This window comes from Stigmatopora nigra, chromosome 9, assembly GCF_051989575.1.
Source record: "Stigmatopora nigra isolate UIUO_SnigA chromosome 9, RoL_Snig_1.1, whole genome shotgun sequence".
NCBI classification, from domain to species: Eukaryota; Metazoa; Chordata; class Actinopteri; order Syngnathiformes; family Syngnathidae; genus Stigmatopora; species Stigmatopora nigra.
Window position 1 is genome coordinate 9,349,913 of NC_135516.1, and position 18,754 is coordinate 9,368,666.

General features: G+C 39.8%; 2 protein-coding genes and 1 long non-coding RNA gene across 7 annotated transcripts in view; 2 read left to right on the plus strand and 1 right to left on the minus strand.

Annotated features, from left to right (window-relative positions):
* kcnn1a (potassium intermediate/small conductance calcium-activated channel, subfamily N, member 1a) overlaps window positions 1-9,537 on the plus strand; it is a 39,747-nt gene extending 30,210 nt beyond the window's left edge. The window contains exons 5-10 of one of the 4 annotated variants that reach the window (XR_013327293.1): window positions 806-947; window positions 1,541-1,651; window positions 1,773-1,900; window positions 2,142-2,269; window positions 4,605-4,674; window positions 7,788-7,868. Coding sequence is in view for 3 of the 4 variants with exons in the window: in XM_077723665.1 (XP_077579791.1) it covers window positions 806-947; window positions 1,541-1,651; window positions 1,773-1,900; window positions 4,605-4,674; window positions 7,788-8,093 (757 nt within the window). In the remaining variant the exon portion in view is untranslated. Of the gene's footprint in view, window positions 1-805; window positions 948-1,540; window positions 1,652-1,772; window positions 1,901-2,141; window positions 2,270-4,604; window positions 4,675-7,787 lie in introns of all 4 variants that reach the window. The other 3 variants (XM_077723665.1, XM_077723667.1, XM_077723666.1) reach the window with 3 other exon arrangements.
* The window catches only part of LOC144201216 (uncharacterized), a 38,886-nt gene extending 22,621 nt beyond the window's left edge, over window positions 1-16,265 (minus strand). The window contains exons 1-3 of the long non-coding RNA XR_013327294.1: window positions 16,202-16,265; window positions 16,072-16,133; window positions 5,210-5,265 (exon numbers count right to left, since the gene is read on the minus strand). This is a non-coding gene — a long non-coding RNA (uncharacterized LOC144201216). The remainder of the gene's footprint in view (window positions 1-5,209; window positions 5,266-16,071; window positions 16,134-16,201) is intronic.
* On the plus strand, window positions 13,752-18,515 carry LOC144201215 (MARVEL domain-containing protein 2-like). 2 transcript variants are annotated; one of them, XM_077723670.1, is made up of 7 exons: window positions 13,752-13,892; window positions 14,162-15,169; window positions 17,251-17,414; window positions 17,505-17,676; window positions 17,926-17,976; window positions 18,128-18,271; window positions 18,369-18,515. In XM_077723670.1, exons 2-6 carry the CDS (start codon window positions 14,165-14,167, stop codon window positions 18,239-18,241), a joined length of 1,506 nt encoding a protein of 501 aa, XP_077579796.1. In that variant the 5' UTR covers window positions 13,752-13,892; window positions 14,162-14,164; the 3' UTR covers window positions 18,242-18,271; window positions 18,369-18,515. The 2 variants fall into 2 exon arrangements, with proteins under 2 accessions (XP_077579796.1, XP_077579795.1); XM_077723669.1 differs by having other exon boundaries at window positions 18,128-18,515.
* Window positions 18,516-18,754: the final 239 nt, after the last annotated feature.

An 18,754-nucleotide genomic window follows, 5' to 3' on the forward strand; every position in this document is an offset into this window, starting at 1 on the left:
TTAGATTGTCAATTCAAGCATGGCACTCATCTATTTTCAGCAGGCAACATAATTAGGAGTGATCATTTCCATTTTCAAACCTTGCTGGGGGCATCATAAAGCCCTCTGGGGGAGAATGACAACAAAAGTGTGAATTCGCCGCCTGTTAATGGAATCCGCAAGGACATATATTTTGGGGATAAAGCCACATGGCATTATGTTGGCTTGTCGTGTTCAAAAAATCCAGATTGATCCGACATTTTCATTGTCATCGTCACCGACTCTGGCAAATCTTCGAAAAACGGTAATTTTTGGTCGCGGGATGTCACCGGGAAATCCACGGATGCTTCCAATCACCCAATCTGTTAACAAGCTGCGTAAATATATCTACGCTTTTGGAACAAAACCCAAAAAAGTATCTTTAGAAAGGCTTAAGCTTGGATCGTCAGCATGACGTGCGAAGAAAAAAATAGAAACAAGGAAAAATCTAACAAATGAATGTAATGGAATTCAATTTGGAAATAGTTGCATCAGTTTCTCGTTGATCTGAACTGGCAACCCAACCAGTTCAAATAATTAAGTCCCTGGCCCAATGGTAGTATGTCAGTACCACAAATACTTGAATTGGTTTCTGTTACATGCCATTCAAAAGACATTATTAAAAACCATCCATCAAGCTGACATGTTGGTTACTTTTGGTCCATGTTTTAAAATTTTCTAGAAAAGCACAAAACACACCTTAATCCAGCATGCCTGTGTTTTCCAAACTGCGTGCCGTCCCTACTCACTACACGTCTCCCAACTGTGCTCGTCTTTCTCACTTCAGGTATCATGACAAACAGCAAGTGACCAGTAACTTTTTGGGAGCCATGTGGCTCATCTCAATTACCTTCCTCTCCATCGGCTACGGGGACATGGTACCGCACACGTACTGTGGGAAAGGCGTGTGTCTGCTTACAGGGATTATGGTAGGTTCCTCTTTCCAAAAGCCGCTTATACATTAATTATTTTCTCATTAAAATAAGTTGAGGTTGTAATCACGACAGACTTAACTAACTTAACTTAAATGAAGCAACAGAAATCTTGCTAAATTTTACATTGGCTAGAAATTACAACTATTAAATGTTAGAAAACATTGACCATACTTCAACTTATAGTCTTGAAATGGTGTTTTAATGACCAAAAATACCATAAAATTCTAGTTTGTATCGAACTTTTGCCATTTCAACCACATCACCAGATGTGGCTTAAAATAAATCAATATTTTCTAGCACTGTTTTAGAGTGCAATTTTAGAAATTGTAAATATTCTGTTATTACAAGCCATTCTTAAAAATGACTTAGTCTCACTTCTCAAAAAAACACTACAATCTGATTCAATGCAAGAGAAACCTAACAGACCACCAGGTTTATAAAGTACTGGGGCAAACAGTGCTAAAGTTGATATAACGTAGATAAAAACCACTTTCGATTTAAAAAAATTGGTTCAAACCAACGGCCAGACCTGACGCCACACAAATCACATCTCTTTTGAGTGTAATACCGTCTCATTGGCTCAACAGGGAGCTGGTTGCACTGCACTTGTGGTTGCAGTGGTGGCCAGAAAGCTGGAGCTGACCAAGGCAGAGAAGCATGTCCACAACTTTATGATGGACACACAACTCTGCAAACGAGTGAGTCAACAACCACAACAAACAAATGGATTTCGCAAACACGCATTACCCTAATGAGGAAAATGGAAACCATCACATGCATTTTCTCATCATCCACCATTTTGTATTCCTCACTTGCCAGGTGAAGAACACAGCTGCCAATGTACTCAGGGAAACATGGCTCATTTACAAACACACCAAGTTGGTCAAAAAGATTGATCACGCCAAGGTGCGGAAACACCAACGCAAGTTTCTCCAAGCCATTCACCAGTAAGTCCCGATTTCATCTTACGAAAGAATATTATTCTCCAGTTACCGTTCTCAAAAGGACAATAACTCAAAGTTGAAATTGTATCATACTAATCCCAGTGCTAGAAACTTTTCAAGCTGTGTAATACATAGTCTTAGGGACGATTTGAAGTTCCTGTAATGGTCAGGCACATCCACAAAACACACCACGACATAGAATAACGGTCCTCCCAACCCCCGTTCCTCTGTTCCCTTTTCCCAGCAACCCCCCCTTTTGACCTTGTGCTTACAGTGACAAGTGTGAAGGTATTCGTGGTTTCGTAATTGTGGTGGGGTTAAAACTGTACTGTGTTCTGTCTTTGTTTTGCTCTATCACCGCAGAGCTCAGAAGTAAGTTGAGTCTTCTATGTATCCTCCTGTTCTGTCTCCTTCTACATCCTCTTCTCTCCTCCATGTCTGCCTTTGACATGCATGAACAAAGTGTGTGTTGCCCAAATAAGAGCCAACACAAACCAAAAAAAATAAATACGCACAAATTGTTTTTGGTTGCACTTAAGTCGTTGATTTTTTTTGCCACGCTCTCTCTTCAATGGTATCAAAATGAAGGGGTGAAAAAAAATGCTACATTTTGCCAATAGTAGTGATGGCATGTCTGGGTAAAAAAAAGAAGAAAAAAATAAGAGAATGCAGAGAATGAGCTTGAGCTTTGTTGGCTAGTGACTCATATTCATCTCCAATGTCTTGTACTATGTAAGCCCATGATTAATATAGCTATTCTGTATGCTATATTAACCTGCATTAACAGAATCATTGTGGACGTCGAGTATTTATTCATATTTTAACGTTCCGTAACACGTAATTCTATTAAGAGCTGAAACTTGTTCATGTCAATGACATTTTTACTAAACAACAAGCAATGGGACTAAATCGATTACAGAAACGCAATTATTAAAGATAACTCATTCCCTGCCATTGAAGGCTTTAAACAATCAATGAACTTTAAACTTTGGAAGCCAACACCCAATGAAAATTCAATGGCTGCCAGCCCACCAAGTTCAAAAGTCATTGGACTGCTACTAGTGCCAAACTAGTTCTAATTCTGATAAAAGTAAGTTTATCATCAATGCCACTGAAAGAGTTTACTTGAAATGTTGATTTTTTTTGCACTTCACTTTAGTCCCTGATTACACGATTGATTATTTTTTTTCTTGGTGTTTATTAATATTATATTTTTACTGCAGTACAGCATCCAAAACATTTTTGTGCTAAGCATTCATTCACATTAAGAAAAAAAAAAATCAATTTCTATTTCGCCTTTTGTGTTCATTAGGTATGGAAAAAAACGCATAGTCCTGTTTAAAAAGTACATATCTAGTATATATTTCCAAACGGTACAGTGTCCCTATACTTTTGTCCACCTAGTCTGAAAGCCGAAAGCCATTTGAGCAGTCAAAAGCACGTAGGAGCTCGCAGCTCCTGTCAAGCCATTTGCACATGAATAAACGCCACTCAATCCTATCTTGTCTGGTAATTTGCTGAACAGGCAAATTCCTCCCCTCACACGTCCAGGTGATGGCCAAAATAGCACCGCTGCCAACAATGACACATAATTCAAGTCAGGGACAACGATGTTGTCAGGTACTCCGGCAGGGACGACAACTTTGTGTATCACACATACAAGTCCTGTATGTAAAGTAACGTCGACAAAGCGATGGCATATGACATCTCATTTCAGGCCTCATCTGTGGCATCCACATTTTAAAAAAAAAAAGTACCTCATGTACAAAATACGCGCATATTTCATTGTGTACACGCCACTCACAGCCACTGCACGCATGCAGATCGAAAGATGTTTTGATTTGAATCCTGGCACTGGACTGACTCCATGTGGCAGTGACAATGGGCATGCCGTGGTTTTTCAATAGCTTATTTTTTTTTTGGGTGACGACTGATGAGAATGTTTTGATTTCAAAAGGATTTCAAGCGTGCGCCAGAATGGAATGGAAGCATATTGCATTCAGGCTGACAAATAGTACATTGGAGTCGGATGACGAATAAAAGCTTTATCTTTAATCGACGCGCTAACGGCTAGCACTCAAGGGTTAACAATAACATGTCCAGCGTGAGACATTTTGTTGATTTGTGTGTCCGTATGAGCGGAAATGTAATTTTCACAATTTCACAATAGCATTACTTTCTCATTTGCAAGTGAGCAAAGTGAGTTGCACTTTATTGAATTCATTACATTAGCTGCAAGAGTTATTTGCTTGCTTAGTTGGCAACTTTGGCTAACAGCTATTAAAAAGAGGGAACAACAATGAAAGTAAATGTACACAACCTCCCTTTCAAATGCTACATCATCTTTGGACTAGAAAAACATACAATAAAAGCCAAATGTAATATGCTTCCATCTTTTTTGCATGAATTGGTTTGAATTGACAAAGACCAGCAAATGCTTGGATTTCTATACATATATATTCATTTAGTATATATGTATGTATGAATATTATGTTCTAAGCCTGTAATGATGATGCATGCGCAACAACGTTTCTATTATTTAGAGTCACGAGTGGAAAAACGCTCCTGATAACAAAATGTGTTGTCCCTCCTCTTTCTTTCCCTAAATGGCCCTTTCATAACCCCAAACAACCTTCAACCTTCCACTCTTTCGGTCTATTTTCCTGGTCTTTGCCTCCCCTCTCGACTACCCAACACCCTCATCCAGACTGCGCAGTGTGAAGATGGAACAGAGAAAACTCAATGATCAGGCCAACACCTTGGTGGACCTGGCAAAGGTAAGTTTCACTGAGCCAAATGGAAAATGTCTTTTTAAATGTACTTCCAGAAATTATGCTTCCTTAAACCCACTACAACGAGACTGATACACTGATTTGTGTACACAATATCATTACAATGATTTAAATTCAAATCCAAATGGTAGAAAATGTTGCTATTCTAGCATTGTATTTAAAAAAATGACATTGTATCATCATGGAATTGTGAAATATGCTGACCAGGACAGACTGCTTGGATTTACACAAATGTTTCAGAACTTTTACCACAATCAAAGACTGGTTAAGAATAGAGCAATTGTAAAGAACTCTGATCTAAACCCTATTGAACATGTGCTGAAGCCAAAGCTGAAAATGCAGTCATCAGGAATAAACCTTAGCCGAGAAACTATCAGTAAAAATACAGAGAGGTCTAACCGAGGGTTACAGTGATGACAAACATTTAACCATAATCTTCAAATTTGCTTTAAATGAAAATTCATATTCCTACAACCCTAGGCTTAAATATTTTTTTCCAGTGAAAGAGAAGTTCTCTTACCTTGTTGATGTTTTCGAGTACAACTCTTGCCTTTGCTAATGCTGTCACTGTTCTTTCTGTTGAAAAAAAGAGAGAAAAATTCAACGTTATAGAACTTGGGCTAGCATTATTATACAATCCTTCCATTTTTTCCAACTGTGAACGCATTTCTGCTCAAAGCATTTGTTAAATCACTTGTTTGTCCAAGTAAAAAATGGACCACATCAGATACAGGCATTACATAGGATTTGCGCACGTAGCTCTAGCCTGCAGCGCCGATGGCAAAACGCTATCGAAAGTGACAGGGTACATCTCAAGCTGCAAGTGTGATCTCCGCGTAAAGGAGCAAAAAAAGAAAGCACCGTCAGCCCGGAAGGCCCCGTGGCGGGGTTAGATGGGGGAAGCCATCGTGCCTCGACAGCCTCCGTCCGTCCTGCCGCAGACACGGCGAGTGGCGACACGGTTCAAAGAGAGGTGCCATCCGGCGGCCTCATTTGATGCGCTTGGCATTTCTACTACCGTGTGTGTTTTAAAAGGTCACAGGGCCAGCTCTTTAATGCGTGTTTACTGGCTCATCTCTCTCTGTCTGCTTTGCGCCGTCTCTTCTAGATTCCACCCTGGCATAAACGGATTTATATTTGAAATAGAATGAATGGCATGCCTTAAAAAGCTAGAGGTACCCGTCCAGTTGACTTCTATTTCAACGCTCTGTTCGCCATTTATGTCACGGTTGACGAGCGAACCAAGGAGGGAGGCCAGTGCGTTAGTCAATTACTGTACACAGTAGGCCGTTCTATTCCTTTTTGGTGGGTGCTTGAGCGAGACTTGATCCGGCTGGACGTTGACGGAGCAGAAAATAGACCTGCTCCGTATTTTTGTTGGAGAGCACCGAGACGCCGAGCTGAGTATATAGAGCAACTCGTATCGAGTACAATGGCTCAGTGGGTTTTTAAAAAGACCACAACTACAGTTTTTTCAACTATTACCTACTATGTGTGTACATTTATATTTTTTCAAATGTGTTTTATCAACTATACCGTATTTTCACGACTATAAGGCGCACTTAAAAGTCTTAAATTTTCTCCAAAATAGACAGTGCGCCTTATAATCCAGTGCGCCTTATATACGGAAAAAACAGAAAACCAAAAACGAAAAACCACCACTGTCAGACATTAAAAAAACACAAACGCCTGAACTGAAACAATACTGTTAAATATGCAGATGCCATCTTAGTTTACAAAATCTTCCATCATATAGCTCCTCCCCTACTACAAGATTTTATACAAAAAATCCAAAAGATAAGCAATGGCTGGCTCTAGAGGTGACTGTAAAGTAGTGAGTGCTTCATACCTGGAAGTCAATAGCAATTACACCGTATTTTCACAAGTATAAGGCGCACTTAAGTCTTAAATTTTCTCTAAAATAGACAGTGCGCCTTATAATACAGTGCGCCTTATATATGGAAAAAATGTCATTCATTGAGGATGCGCCTTATAATTGTGAAAATACGGTAATGGTAATACAAAAACAACAGAATCTCCACAGTGGAAATTTGAATGAAAATGTCTTCAGTTTGACATTTTTCTGCATCGGTGAGCTGCACTTTGAAGCAGAAAAGATTTACAACTGTGAGTGGATGACACATAGACACACCCTGACATTTTTTTAAAACCATATTTAGAAGCACTGGCATTGGCAGCTCACCCATTGACTGTAAAAGGGCCTCTTATTACGTGAGTGACGAGCATGAAGCTAATACTTGAGACATTAAAGAGCATCTCTGCTATAAATGGAGAAGACTCTTGTTAAATTGGCAGATAGATCAAATCTTTGCTGACTTGCTGAAAGTGTACTGCTCCGCCTTTTTATCCATCTCTCCGCTAAAATGTTCTTTCTCTCACAGAGCCACACTACAAATGTTTCATCTAAACCCATAATTTCTAGAAAATTATTGTTTAAGAACCCTTAGCCGCTACTGTTATTCCGATGTAACGCATGAGAAATTGTCTTTGGCATTTTAATGTCTAGTGATCCACAGATAAAGTGTAGGTATCATTACTGATAGGGCACTAAAATGATGTCAATTGGATTGTACTGAGAAATGTACACTTTTCACGATCTGGTTTACAACCATCGGTCACCCTGCCTAATACGCCGGCCAGCTAGTTATAACACCAAAAAAAAAAAGTAATGTCATCCTTCCTAAGACAATAGACGTCCAATTAAGTGGCGTCCAGTTAGCAGACTATGGACTGAAACAGCCAAGACTTCAGGAACCGTGGCCCGGGTCTCCCATTGTGACAAATCTGGTGCAAACCAGTTCTGAAACCACATTTTTCCCAAATATTTGGTTGACTTCCACAGCTTAGTGACTTTTGACTTTTGGTATTTTACTAATGGGTTTGTTGTCCTGGAACTCTTGCGAAAATCTCAATGTGAAAAGGAACTGAACCACCTAAAAAAGTGAAACTATGGACTTTCCTGGTTATTTCTCATCCTATACAGAACAACACGACCAATACATCTGCAGATAAAACAATGATAACACATTTAACCGGCCTTCCGAGAAATAATTGCTATATCCGTCCGTCTTGCTCAGACCCAGAATGTGATGTACGACCTGGTGTCAGAACTCCAGGAACGCAGCGAGGAGCTGGACAAGCGAATCGGCACATTGGAGGACAAGCTGGACTCGGTGACGGGCAGCCTGCAGGCGCTGCCGTGCCTCATCTCCCAAGCCATAACCCAGCAGCAGCAGGACTTCCTGGACGGCTTCGTTCACCGCTTCCGACCCGCCTCGCTAGCCTCGGAGCGCTCGGAACGCTCCGAGCGCTCCTGGACGTCCACCGCCCGTAGGCGGCGTTCGCCGTCCACCGCGCCGCACACCTCCTCCGATAGCGGATAACCCCGGACCAGCACCTTTCACCCCCCAAAAAGTGTCCGGTCATTCCGTTCCACCCGATGAGCTCCATCTCCCCTTCATTCCAATTTCTCTCCTCCCCCTGTGACTGAGAATGTCAGCACAGGCCTGGATCAGAGCACTTCCCAAAAGAAGGAATGGCGGGGTAAAAAAATACAATAAAATCCAAGAAAAAGACCAGGAAAAAATTCAAGTGCAACCCATAAACAAACACAAAAAAAAATGAAAAAAAGATAACGACTGAAAAGCCGAGATAAAGTAGAGATATGGTTTATGTTTTAGCCATTGTATGGCTGTTCAAGTTAGCTTTTTTGTAAAAGCCCTTAAAAATGGACCGAGTGCAGGGTCGCCGGGGTTTGACGAGGGTGAGACCAAACTTTGGAATTCCCTTTTCAAAAAGACTGGTGTCATGGATTTTTTTTCCCGTAGGTTAGCGTTTAAGCCGTCGGGGGACGCCCGGCCGGGAGAAGAAGAATTGTCCCGCAAAAGCGGACTGAAAGGGGGACGCCGTGGCATTACTACTGGGTAGGAAAAAATTTACACAAATTGCCAACTTCAAGGTTTCAACTTCCTTGTTCTTACCAAGGAAGAAAATGAGAGCGACTATCTTTTTTAGTTACATATTGACATGTGATTTTTCAGTGCCTGAATGTACAAATAGTAGAGGGTTATTTAATTACTAATTTCAGAGCTTTTTTACGATGTTAACGGTCCGACTACAGCATTGCATTCCCTTTTCAGATACATTCCTCTCCAATGATAAAAAAAAAACGTCTTAAACGATGCGTAGCATCGCCTTCCATTCAGCAACCTTATTTTGAGAAGCTTTTACTTTTACATTGATACTAACAGACGGCGACGGGAGAAAGCCAAAGTGGCTTTAGATGGAAATGAGTTCACTTTTTTCGCCAGATCCCGAACACCCTTACACAACAGTGGGAAAATGTCGTGTACCTTCCTCAGCACCACTAATTAGAGCTCCCTGTGCTCACCAGATAATGGCATGTCTTGAGGGCTGCTGGTGTAAATGGTCTAAATTGAGAAAAGGGTTGGGAGGGATGTGGGGGGGAGGGGGGGACACCTTGTTCCCTTTGCATGGTTTTGCGCGAAAATGTAAATGAACGTTATGTTCCTTGGATGGCTTGCTGAATTTAGATTTGGATTTTTTTTTTTCAATTACCTCCACTTTTTTGTATTTTTTGTCGCCTTTCCCCTCCTAGCGAAATCTCATTTTTTTCTCTCCACGGCCTTGAGAGTTGCAGTAAATGTGATTCTGTAATGCATTCCCTGTTTTAAAAAATAAATAAATAAATAAAAAATAAACGAGGCAAAGAAAAAACCATGGTAACAGAAATGGGATGCGAATAAAAGTGCTGAAGAAATTTTAATGGGTACTGAACATTGAATTTAACAATTTTAATGGAGGGGGGGGGGGATTTTTAAATAAACTTGCGTTTTTTTTGTTATATTTTTCATGGAGTTAACTCTCTGCCTGCCTGTTGATAGTGAAATATGAACATTCAGAGCAAAAAAAACGTTTACTTGCATTCCAAAATTGCAACACGATAGGATAGAGACACATCATAGAATGTATTTGTTGGCTAAGCTTAGTCGGGTGTTGGGAGTCTTGCTGGTTGCCTAGCAACCGCACAGTCATGTAAGCGCTCCAGGAAATTTAAGAAAAATCCCGATCATCTGTTTTAATTCATCAATAGTCCAAAAAATGTTCTGTTTTTTTTCCATATCTCAGTGGTACAACCCGGTTTCTATAATCATTTAAAAAACATGGTAGGATTTTTTTTTCTAATTTGAGTGTTTTTTTTTTTTTAAGTATCACCCCTCCAGTTAGCCACGCAAGACAAAATTTAGCATGAATATTTTCTCCCACTTTTGGCTTGAGTTGACAAAGCATGCATTTATCCTATGCCCTCCTCCCCTCCATGCCCTCCACACCTTGACTTCTCCATCCCATTCGATCATTACCGCCTCCCTTTCAATCAGTGTCATCCAATTACTTATGACGGCTAATGGCAGGGGTTTTGACGTGACCCCGTATGCCTGTTCATGTCTCATGGTTCAATCTCCTTATTACGTTGTGAGGTTTTGCCTCGTGTTCATCATCTGTCATCATTAGGAGTACGAGCCACGCAAAAAGACCTCCGTAACAGCCCCCGGCAATGTCGTCCAATGTATTTGAACTGAGGGGCTTGGCAGCGTGACCCAGTTCAAATAGACTGGACAACTATCAACATCAATGGCAACTGTTAGTTTTTAAAAAATATATATTTTGATTGGAGATATTAGGCTGGATGAAAATAACATACACACACACCCACCCACAGTGTTTTCCCCGACATGCCTGAAAACTTTTTATATCAAATTCTAAATTAGCTGGCCGCCATCTTACCGTAAAATTGATAGTCTACCCTGAAAAGCAATCCACAAGCCCCCCCATGAAGAAAAAACCCACCCTTAAAATGTTGTTCTGTGTACATGGCCTCATGATGCATAATGTACATTGGTAGCACTAGAAAAAAAATCATCTTTCAATGGATGGCAATTGGTTTGAACATGTTCTCTGTATGCTCATTGCTGGTTTTTCATTTTGCAGGTCGAAAACCAAAGTCACGACATTAAAGACTTTCCCCATTGATTTGTGATCATTCCCTCTTCTGTCTACTCTATTTTTAGACCGATAACATTGATTTTGAGTCCGTGCTCCGTTTTAGTCCACGTAGCCATCCAGTCGGCTAAGGTTGTAAAGAGGATGGCAGGATGGTTGTATTGATACAAAGACAAACGCCGTATCAGAGGACACGCAGCTGCTGAGGCCCTGATCCAAGGTGAAGCACGCACCCCACGCGCACAGTCAAATAACGAGCGTCTATTCATGTCCACATGTACAAACAGGGCTCACTGCGGTTAATTACAGCCAAATCAGGAGGGAGTTGGCATTAGGCCGAGATCCCCGCAGATTAGCAGAGTCAGTCACCCCGTACGTGTTACTACACCACCCCAAAAAGGTCTGCATCTGGCGTCATTTAATTCAATACCTTTTTTTTTAATTAATCATGGTTAAAGAAAGGTTTTTTTATGAATATATTTTTTAAAATTGGCAGCACAGTGAGAGTGGTCAAAGTGTCGGCTTCACAGTTCTAGGGTCGATGGCTCGATCCTATGTGGGACCTCATTGTGCAGAGTTTGGATGTTGCATGGGTTTTCTTTAGGTACTCCAGTTTTCTCCCAATGTCTAAATTCACGTGTGAAGATGTGTTTTTTGACAGGGTAAGAAATCCTTGGGCTGATTCCTGAACAAAGCTGACTACTGCATTTGGCCGTCACACTTGGGAAAGTAGCGGGCTGTCCCCGTTGGCGTACAAGGATCATACCAGGTTGTCCAAGGGTCCTTTGGGGACAGCTTGAGGAAGGCGGGGGAAGTCATTTATTAAATGTCCGCCCAGTCTTGTCTTCTCCACATGTGTCCGCAAACGGACATGTAGCACACAGGTGAATAATGCTTCCCGGCCTGCCTATTCCCAGAAGCTAACACCCTTTGCTACACACTGGAGAAATCATACGAAATACAAGTATCAATTTCACAATTCACGTTCCTGCTGTTTTTTAAGGTACATATATCAGGCCTAAAACGTCAAATTATTCCACGAAACAAATATTTTTGTTGTTATTTCAGCTTCCGTTATTATGTATAGTATCTCTTCTAGCCACTCCATCTTTGTATGTCGATGGTTGCTATATAGTAACTTCCCTGCTTCATTTAGCGAGCAAGAAAGAAAGAACCCTCAAGCCATGTGTATTGACTAAAAGATACAATATACTGGATTCCTTCTATACTGTACATAGAACACACAACTTTGGCACTCTAAACCCTTGTAGCACATAATTAATATTGCTATTTCTTGCTCCGACAGCTCTTTCAAAAATTATATGACTGGTCATGTATGTCATACAAAGTCAAGATAGCAGAGTGTTGTGGGTGATAGGCCAAAAGGGCTCATAAAACGACAAATCCAATAGCAAAGACAGTACTAGTATACTTTTTACTGAGAGAATGCAATTAACTGACACCATCTTTTAGAACACGATCGATAGATTGGGGTCCTTTGGTCAATATATTCTAGAAACATTAAAAAAATATATTTAATATTAATTGACCACGGAAATATGAAGCATACAAATGTGTGCAACTACTTTGATAGTCCCACTCTGCATGATAATTGCATGCCTGTGCACATTACTAATGACTACTTAGGTTGAGGACGGAGGACAAGCAATGCGGCAGTAGACCAGGTTGCCCCGGGCAAGGCAGGGGCCACTGGTGGGACTTTATTCACTTGAGGAAGCAGGCTATGTTCGATGCCGCTTGCGCTACCCGAGCGTGTGGGTGGAGAATGGATTTGGGGGTCACTACGAATGCCCTTGCCCTGAGCGGTTTCCGACATATGAAAATCAACAATGCGTTCAAACACATTTTATAGCTGGGATCATCCTTTGAATGCTTGAATGGGAGTGTCAAGATACAGTACCAAATGTTGTCAATTTGCAGTTCTACTTATTTAAGATTAAACAAACTGAAGAAGAGAAGCATACGTGTTTCGTTTGGAGTCAAATTTACAGTTCCTCCACAATGTCAGTATAACTTAAAGTCCAACTATCACCTCAGGTAAACTTATCTCAATTTTAAAGAAGGGATTTAATTCCATTTTGCTGTTGGCCAGGAAGCCAGGGTTAAGGGTCAATTACCGTTACAGAAGGTAGGCTTGTTCATATATTTAGTAAATTCATTGCTTTGGTTTTGTTTATTTTCAGTGTTTATGTGGATATTGGTTAATGTGTGTAAAGAATTCCTCCGACATAAACACTGCTAATGTAAGACTAGTTTTGATCAACTTATTTTACTTAAGACTGCTTTGACCATGTGACAAATGATGTGTTGCTAATCATTGAATTTAGCATTGTTGGCCTTTGCGTAGCCAAAAGTGGACCAGTAAAAAACATTTTTTTAATGTTTTAATATTTTTAGATAAAATATGAGTTTGTTAGTTGGTGTTCAACAGAAAAGACAAAGGCTTGTAGCATTCTAAATATGCTCATGGCTAACGAGGAGGAAAACGATAGCATTCACCTCATCAGAGTGCCATGGAAGAAAGTTAAGTATTTGGCGTTCTCTAGTGGCGAGCAGTGACATTAAAATGAAAAAGAGGAAAATGTGTTAAAAAATTAAAAAGCTATATTTTTTGACAGACATGCTGAGACATCATATGTACATGATACATTTTACAAAGTTAATTAAGAAATCATTAATCCATGCGTTGATAAAAATCATAATTTCTACCAATATTTTATCAAACACTGAAATTAGAGAGCATTTAAAATGAATCCATATCTTCCATACATGTCAGACAGTTTAAAGGATATTTAATTTAATATTTCGTCTAAACTTAGAAAAATGATTCAGGTTGAAAAATTGTGATTCATAATGCAGGAACATTTGCATTTTCACCCACTGAAATGCTGTCCCACTCTTTTTGCCAGGTTAACCAGGGTTGTACCAGCTGGCACAAGCTGTTCAAGTTTAATATTTAAGCTTCACCTCCCACCTACTTGCCCCACGTGTGCGCATGTGCGGGAGTGATTATCAAAGTCCACAGTCAGTCTCTGAGAAAAGGCTGGACCTTAAAGGAGCCATTTTGCTCTCCATATCAGTTCCCGAGAGAGAAACACAACACCGACATGAGGCAAGCAATCCAAATTCCAGGCATTCAGGTAAGTCTGAACCTTAACAATTTGCTACTATAGTACGGATCACTAACCATTCAAACTTAAAACGAACCTAAGTTGCTCTTAAACTGCTTTTACATGGTCCTCCACATTAACTTTGGCATAGTTACCATTTACGACACTCAAACTAATGAAAAAAACTCAACTTCCTTCTGTTCTAAAATGTTTTCCTTACTGCGGAAGACCCCAAGAATAGACAACGAGTCCGTAGAGTACTATAAAAGCTTTTGTTTCTGTCACTCCTCTTCCTACAGTGAATGACACAAACAATGAAGAAGCCCACCAGGGGGCCCATGTGGGTTTCTCACACACCAACACCAGAAACCAGCGCGAGTAACGCCTCCACCAGTAACACATCCAGTCTCCCTTATGTACATGAGGACCACAACGTCTCCAAAGGGAGCTTGAATAAACTGAAATTCCTCATCCCCAACTCGTGGGGCAGCATAAAGCGACACTGGAAACAAGGAGGAGACAGCGGCGACGACTCCGAAGCAAGTCCCATCCAGATCCTCCCTAACGGAACCCGGGTGAGCCCCCCCGCCAGTCCTTTTCCAGAGGACAGGAAGCCATTCTTGAAAGGAAACTCCCAAAGCCCAAATGAGGACTCTCTTCTAACAAGCATCCATCCTGCAGAGTACTACGCCGAGAAGTTGAAGGTGTACAACCAGAAGTACTCTTACTTGAAGTCATGGCCTGGCCTTCTACGGGTCTTGGCTGGGATTGAGCTTCTTTTCGGCGCTATGGTGGTGGCTTGCATCGTCGGCTACATCCACAAAGACAGCGAATGGTCCAACATGTACGGCTGGAACAACGGCGGTTACAACAACGGGTGGTCCGGGTCGGGGTACGGCTACAGCGGACCCAAGACTCCCTTTGTGGTGTCCGTGGTGGGACTGTGTTGGGTTTTGACCATGATACTCCTAGTCTTGGGAATGACCATGTATTATCGCACCATCCTCCTCAACGCGCCCTGGTGGCCTCTCACCGAGGCGGCCATCAACATAACGCTGTTCCTACTCTACATGGCGGCGGCCATCGTGTACGTGAACGACTTGAACCGCGGGGGGTTGTGCTACATGACGATGGGAATCAACCCTATCTTGGGCTCTCTGTGCCGAGTGGAAGGCGGTCAGATGGCGGGGACTACGTTCCTTTTTGTCAACGTGATCATGTATCTGGGAAGTTTCGTGGTCTGTCTGAAAATGTGGCGGCATGAGGACAGACGACGCCAGAGGCTGGACTATGGGGTCAACCAAATGGTGAGGAATTCTATAACAGCGCTAAAATATAATCAGTGTCAACTTTCCCTGCTTACTGAGAGTACATCACTTAAAAGGGGGGTCCTCTTAGTTAATAATTTTGCTCTTTTTACCCAGATATGTTCCCTGTTTTAGATATTGTGATATTTAATATAAGTATATATAGGAATTCTAACATTACAACAAGATAATAATCTTTGTTTATTTATTCAGTACTAATTTTTTTAAAAGGTATTTAGGCTACATTTTTTAAATGAAATAAAAAGGTTGTATCATTAATATACTCTCAGGGGGATGGGATTTAGGGATCACAGCAAATCAGATATCAACAACATAATTAGAACTACACGGAATATCAACCTGCCCTCCCCGCCACACCACCCAAATCGTACAAAAAACAAACATTGGATATCAGCCATCCAGAATTACTATTTGGCTACAAATCTGCCATTTTTCCCATTTCTACAACACCAAAAAGGAAGATAGTATGGGGCTTTAGTGAAGAAAGAATGCTTTGCACAGCAATACATTAAAATACATTCTGTATAACTTTGGGCAAAAAGTAAGTTACACCCTGAACCTACTATCGCTATGTGGTCACATAAAAGATAAAAATTGTATTACAATAGAGTAAATACAAGAAACACTATCCCTCAAAAGACAACATCTAAATCATGACTGGGCCCTACATGCAACAAATAGTAAGCATTGCCAATTTTATCAAGTGACATTATTTTATATGGTCAATGCATCTCTCTAGCAAGAGTTTTTTTTCTTTTAGCAGAAAATCAGTTTCACAGTAATTATGATATTAAAAACAACAACATAACAGCACCAGCTACAACCAAATCTAACTTGGAAAACAGCTAGTCTCCATACAAAAACAATCAAATTGAACTCACCCTCTTGTTTATGTCCAGGCTGAGCACCAAAACAAAAAAAGAGTCCTCTGTGGGTGTGGCACCTAAAAATTGATCAAATATCAGAGGTTATGGTCATATAGCACAATCTTAAATATTTAAAATTGCCTACCTGTAGTTGCTCTCAATGAACTTAGCACTACATTGAAGTGTGTGTGTTGTATGTTAAAAAAAAAGTGTCCTGCTGGCAGGACTAGGCATTTAAAAATGCACTTCTGCAAAATGCAACTCAAGACATTACCAAAATTACTTTTTTCTGAGATGACAGTATTTGTTATCTGCATGATTTTTTAGTCTTTTGCATATTTAAAACGTCTAAAATAGTAAAAACAGAGCCTGTCCTGTGCATGATTGTTTGTCTTGGCAAACAATGTGTAACACAGCTGAATTCACCAGGTGCTCTGATTGCAATGATGACAAAGGCTTGTCAATCACTCCCAGTTCAAATCAATGGACGTCTATCACTGTCAATGGCATTGAAACTTACTTGGGATTGGATGATTGCTTTTCCAGTTATTTATTTATTTTTTACAGTTTACATTTATATTAAGTGACATGACCAATCGCACTAATGAAAGCTCACAAGCCAAAACAAAAAGCAGGGAGACAAAATCGGGTGTAATTTAACGTTAGTGGAGACAATCTGCAGTGAGTTTGCTTACTTTGGTATTGGCGGATCAGCTTTTTTTTTTTTTTTGCTGGCAAACACTAGAACGTAATTCAATTGACCGTGCGCTTGTTTTAGTGTTTTCAATATGTGACACAGATGGATGAGGTGCTGTAATTCTGCTGTCACATATGTGCAGATGATGTATGACACTTTGAAAGCCTTCGCAATGTTTCAGTAGGCTTTTTTAATTAAATGTAATGCCTTGTTCAGTTCTCTTTAACATGTGAAAATTTACACAGTGCAATAAACTGTCTCCTTGAGTGAGTTATCCCACCAGGGAATTTAAATTGATGAAAGGGATAGTTAAGATATACTCATCAGGATATTAATAGATTATTTTTAGATACATTTGTTAAAACATGTCTCCCATGATTAAAGTCATATTTTAAAAGCAGTGCTTATGAAATTATAAGCATAAAGACAATCCATAAAATATTTCAGTGATATTGTAAGTCCAGACAATGGTTAAATATTTTAATTTTGTCTTTCAGAATGCAGAGGAAAACCCTCACTCCAACCTCCTGATGCCACCAAAAACAAAACACATATCCTTCGAGACCGAAGCCGACAGGAAAACAACTAAAGGTCGACCCCTAGTCAAAATTTCTGCACCTGCTTCCTCCCCCCAAGTCCACGTTATTGCAGACTATGTGATGTGAGCACACTATTTTCAAGCATCGCCATCTACTGTCATGATTTGGTATGACAAGTTAGCTTACTGTTACTAAATCATTCCCTCTACTAGAAAATACCCGGAGATCAGCTGTGGGGAAGAAAAGGAAAAATACAGAGCTGTGTTCAATGACCAGTACCAGGAGTATAAAGATCTTTACAAAGACATCCGTGCCACCCTGGATAAATTCACCGAGCTGGATTCTGTCGTGGCACAACTCATCAAAGATGGAAAAAGCCGACAGGTGGCTGAATTACCCCAAAAATACTTTCATTATTTAATTAAGAAAAATCTATTTCATTTAATTTCAATTCGAAACATTTAAACTCACATAGCCCTAACTTTTGTGCTAAGTTTCACCCCAAAACTGGTGCTTTTTCCTAATAAAACCATAAACAATATGAACAATTATAATGGGATTACATTAAATTCCCAGGTGCACAAAATTTTCAGTTTATCGGATTTTATTCAACTTTTTTTGCTTTTTTTTCAGGATCAAGAGAGGATTCAAAACCTCTTGAAGCAGTACGAGCAGAAGAAGAGTGTAAGTAATGATGAATAATGTAATAATGGGCAGAAATACTACATACTACAGTTGAATTCCGTCCATTGAGGATGTGGAAATTCAACATTTGCAATATGTAACCAAAGGAATACTGTTTTAATAATATTTTATTTGGGTTTTTGTGTTACAGGATCCATCTTTTTTGGAGAGAAAAGAACGTTGCGACTATTTGAAAGCCAAACTAAGCCACATAAAAAACAGAATCCGTGTTTTCGAGCAAAGTACAACTCCAGTTATGGAATAGCATCAATGCCAGATTTGCCTTGGTGGAATGGTAATGATGTTTCTGCCACATTTTGCTTTATAATATTATTAAGAATGTCCAATATTATGCAGTTTATGTATTTGTTTTTCAACATGTCCTTTTTCAGGAGAAAAAGAAGACAGCGGAAATGAAAATGGTCTATTTTTCTACTACTGATTTATGTATTATTTGCACTATATTGCTTTTGAATGTTTTGTGGTTTTATTTTTCTATGTTTGCTTTTATTTTCAATGTCAATAAAATAAAAATGTTGCCCCTGAGTCAATTCATTGATCCCTCAAAAACAATATTGTGGGGGTCGCTGTTTTATAAAAAGAATTTGAGCAAAAATCTGATCTTTATTATTGATTTACTTTGTTAAAATTGTGTTGTAACAATATATAAAAAAACTGCTTGAGAAAAAGATTCAAATGGTCTAATAAAAAATAAAAATCTGAATATAATAATTCATATCTGATTAAGAATACTGTAGACACATAAATATGTGAAAAT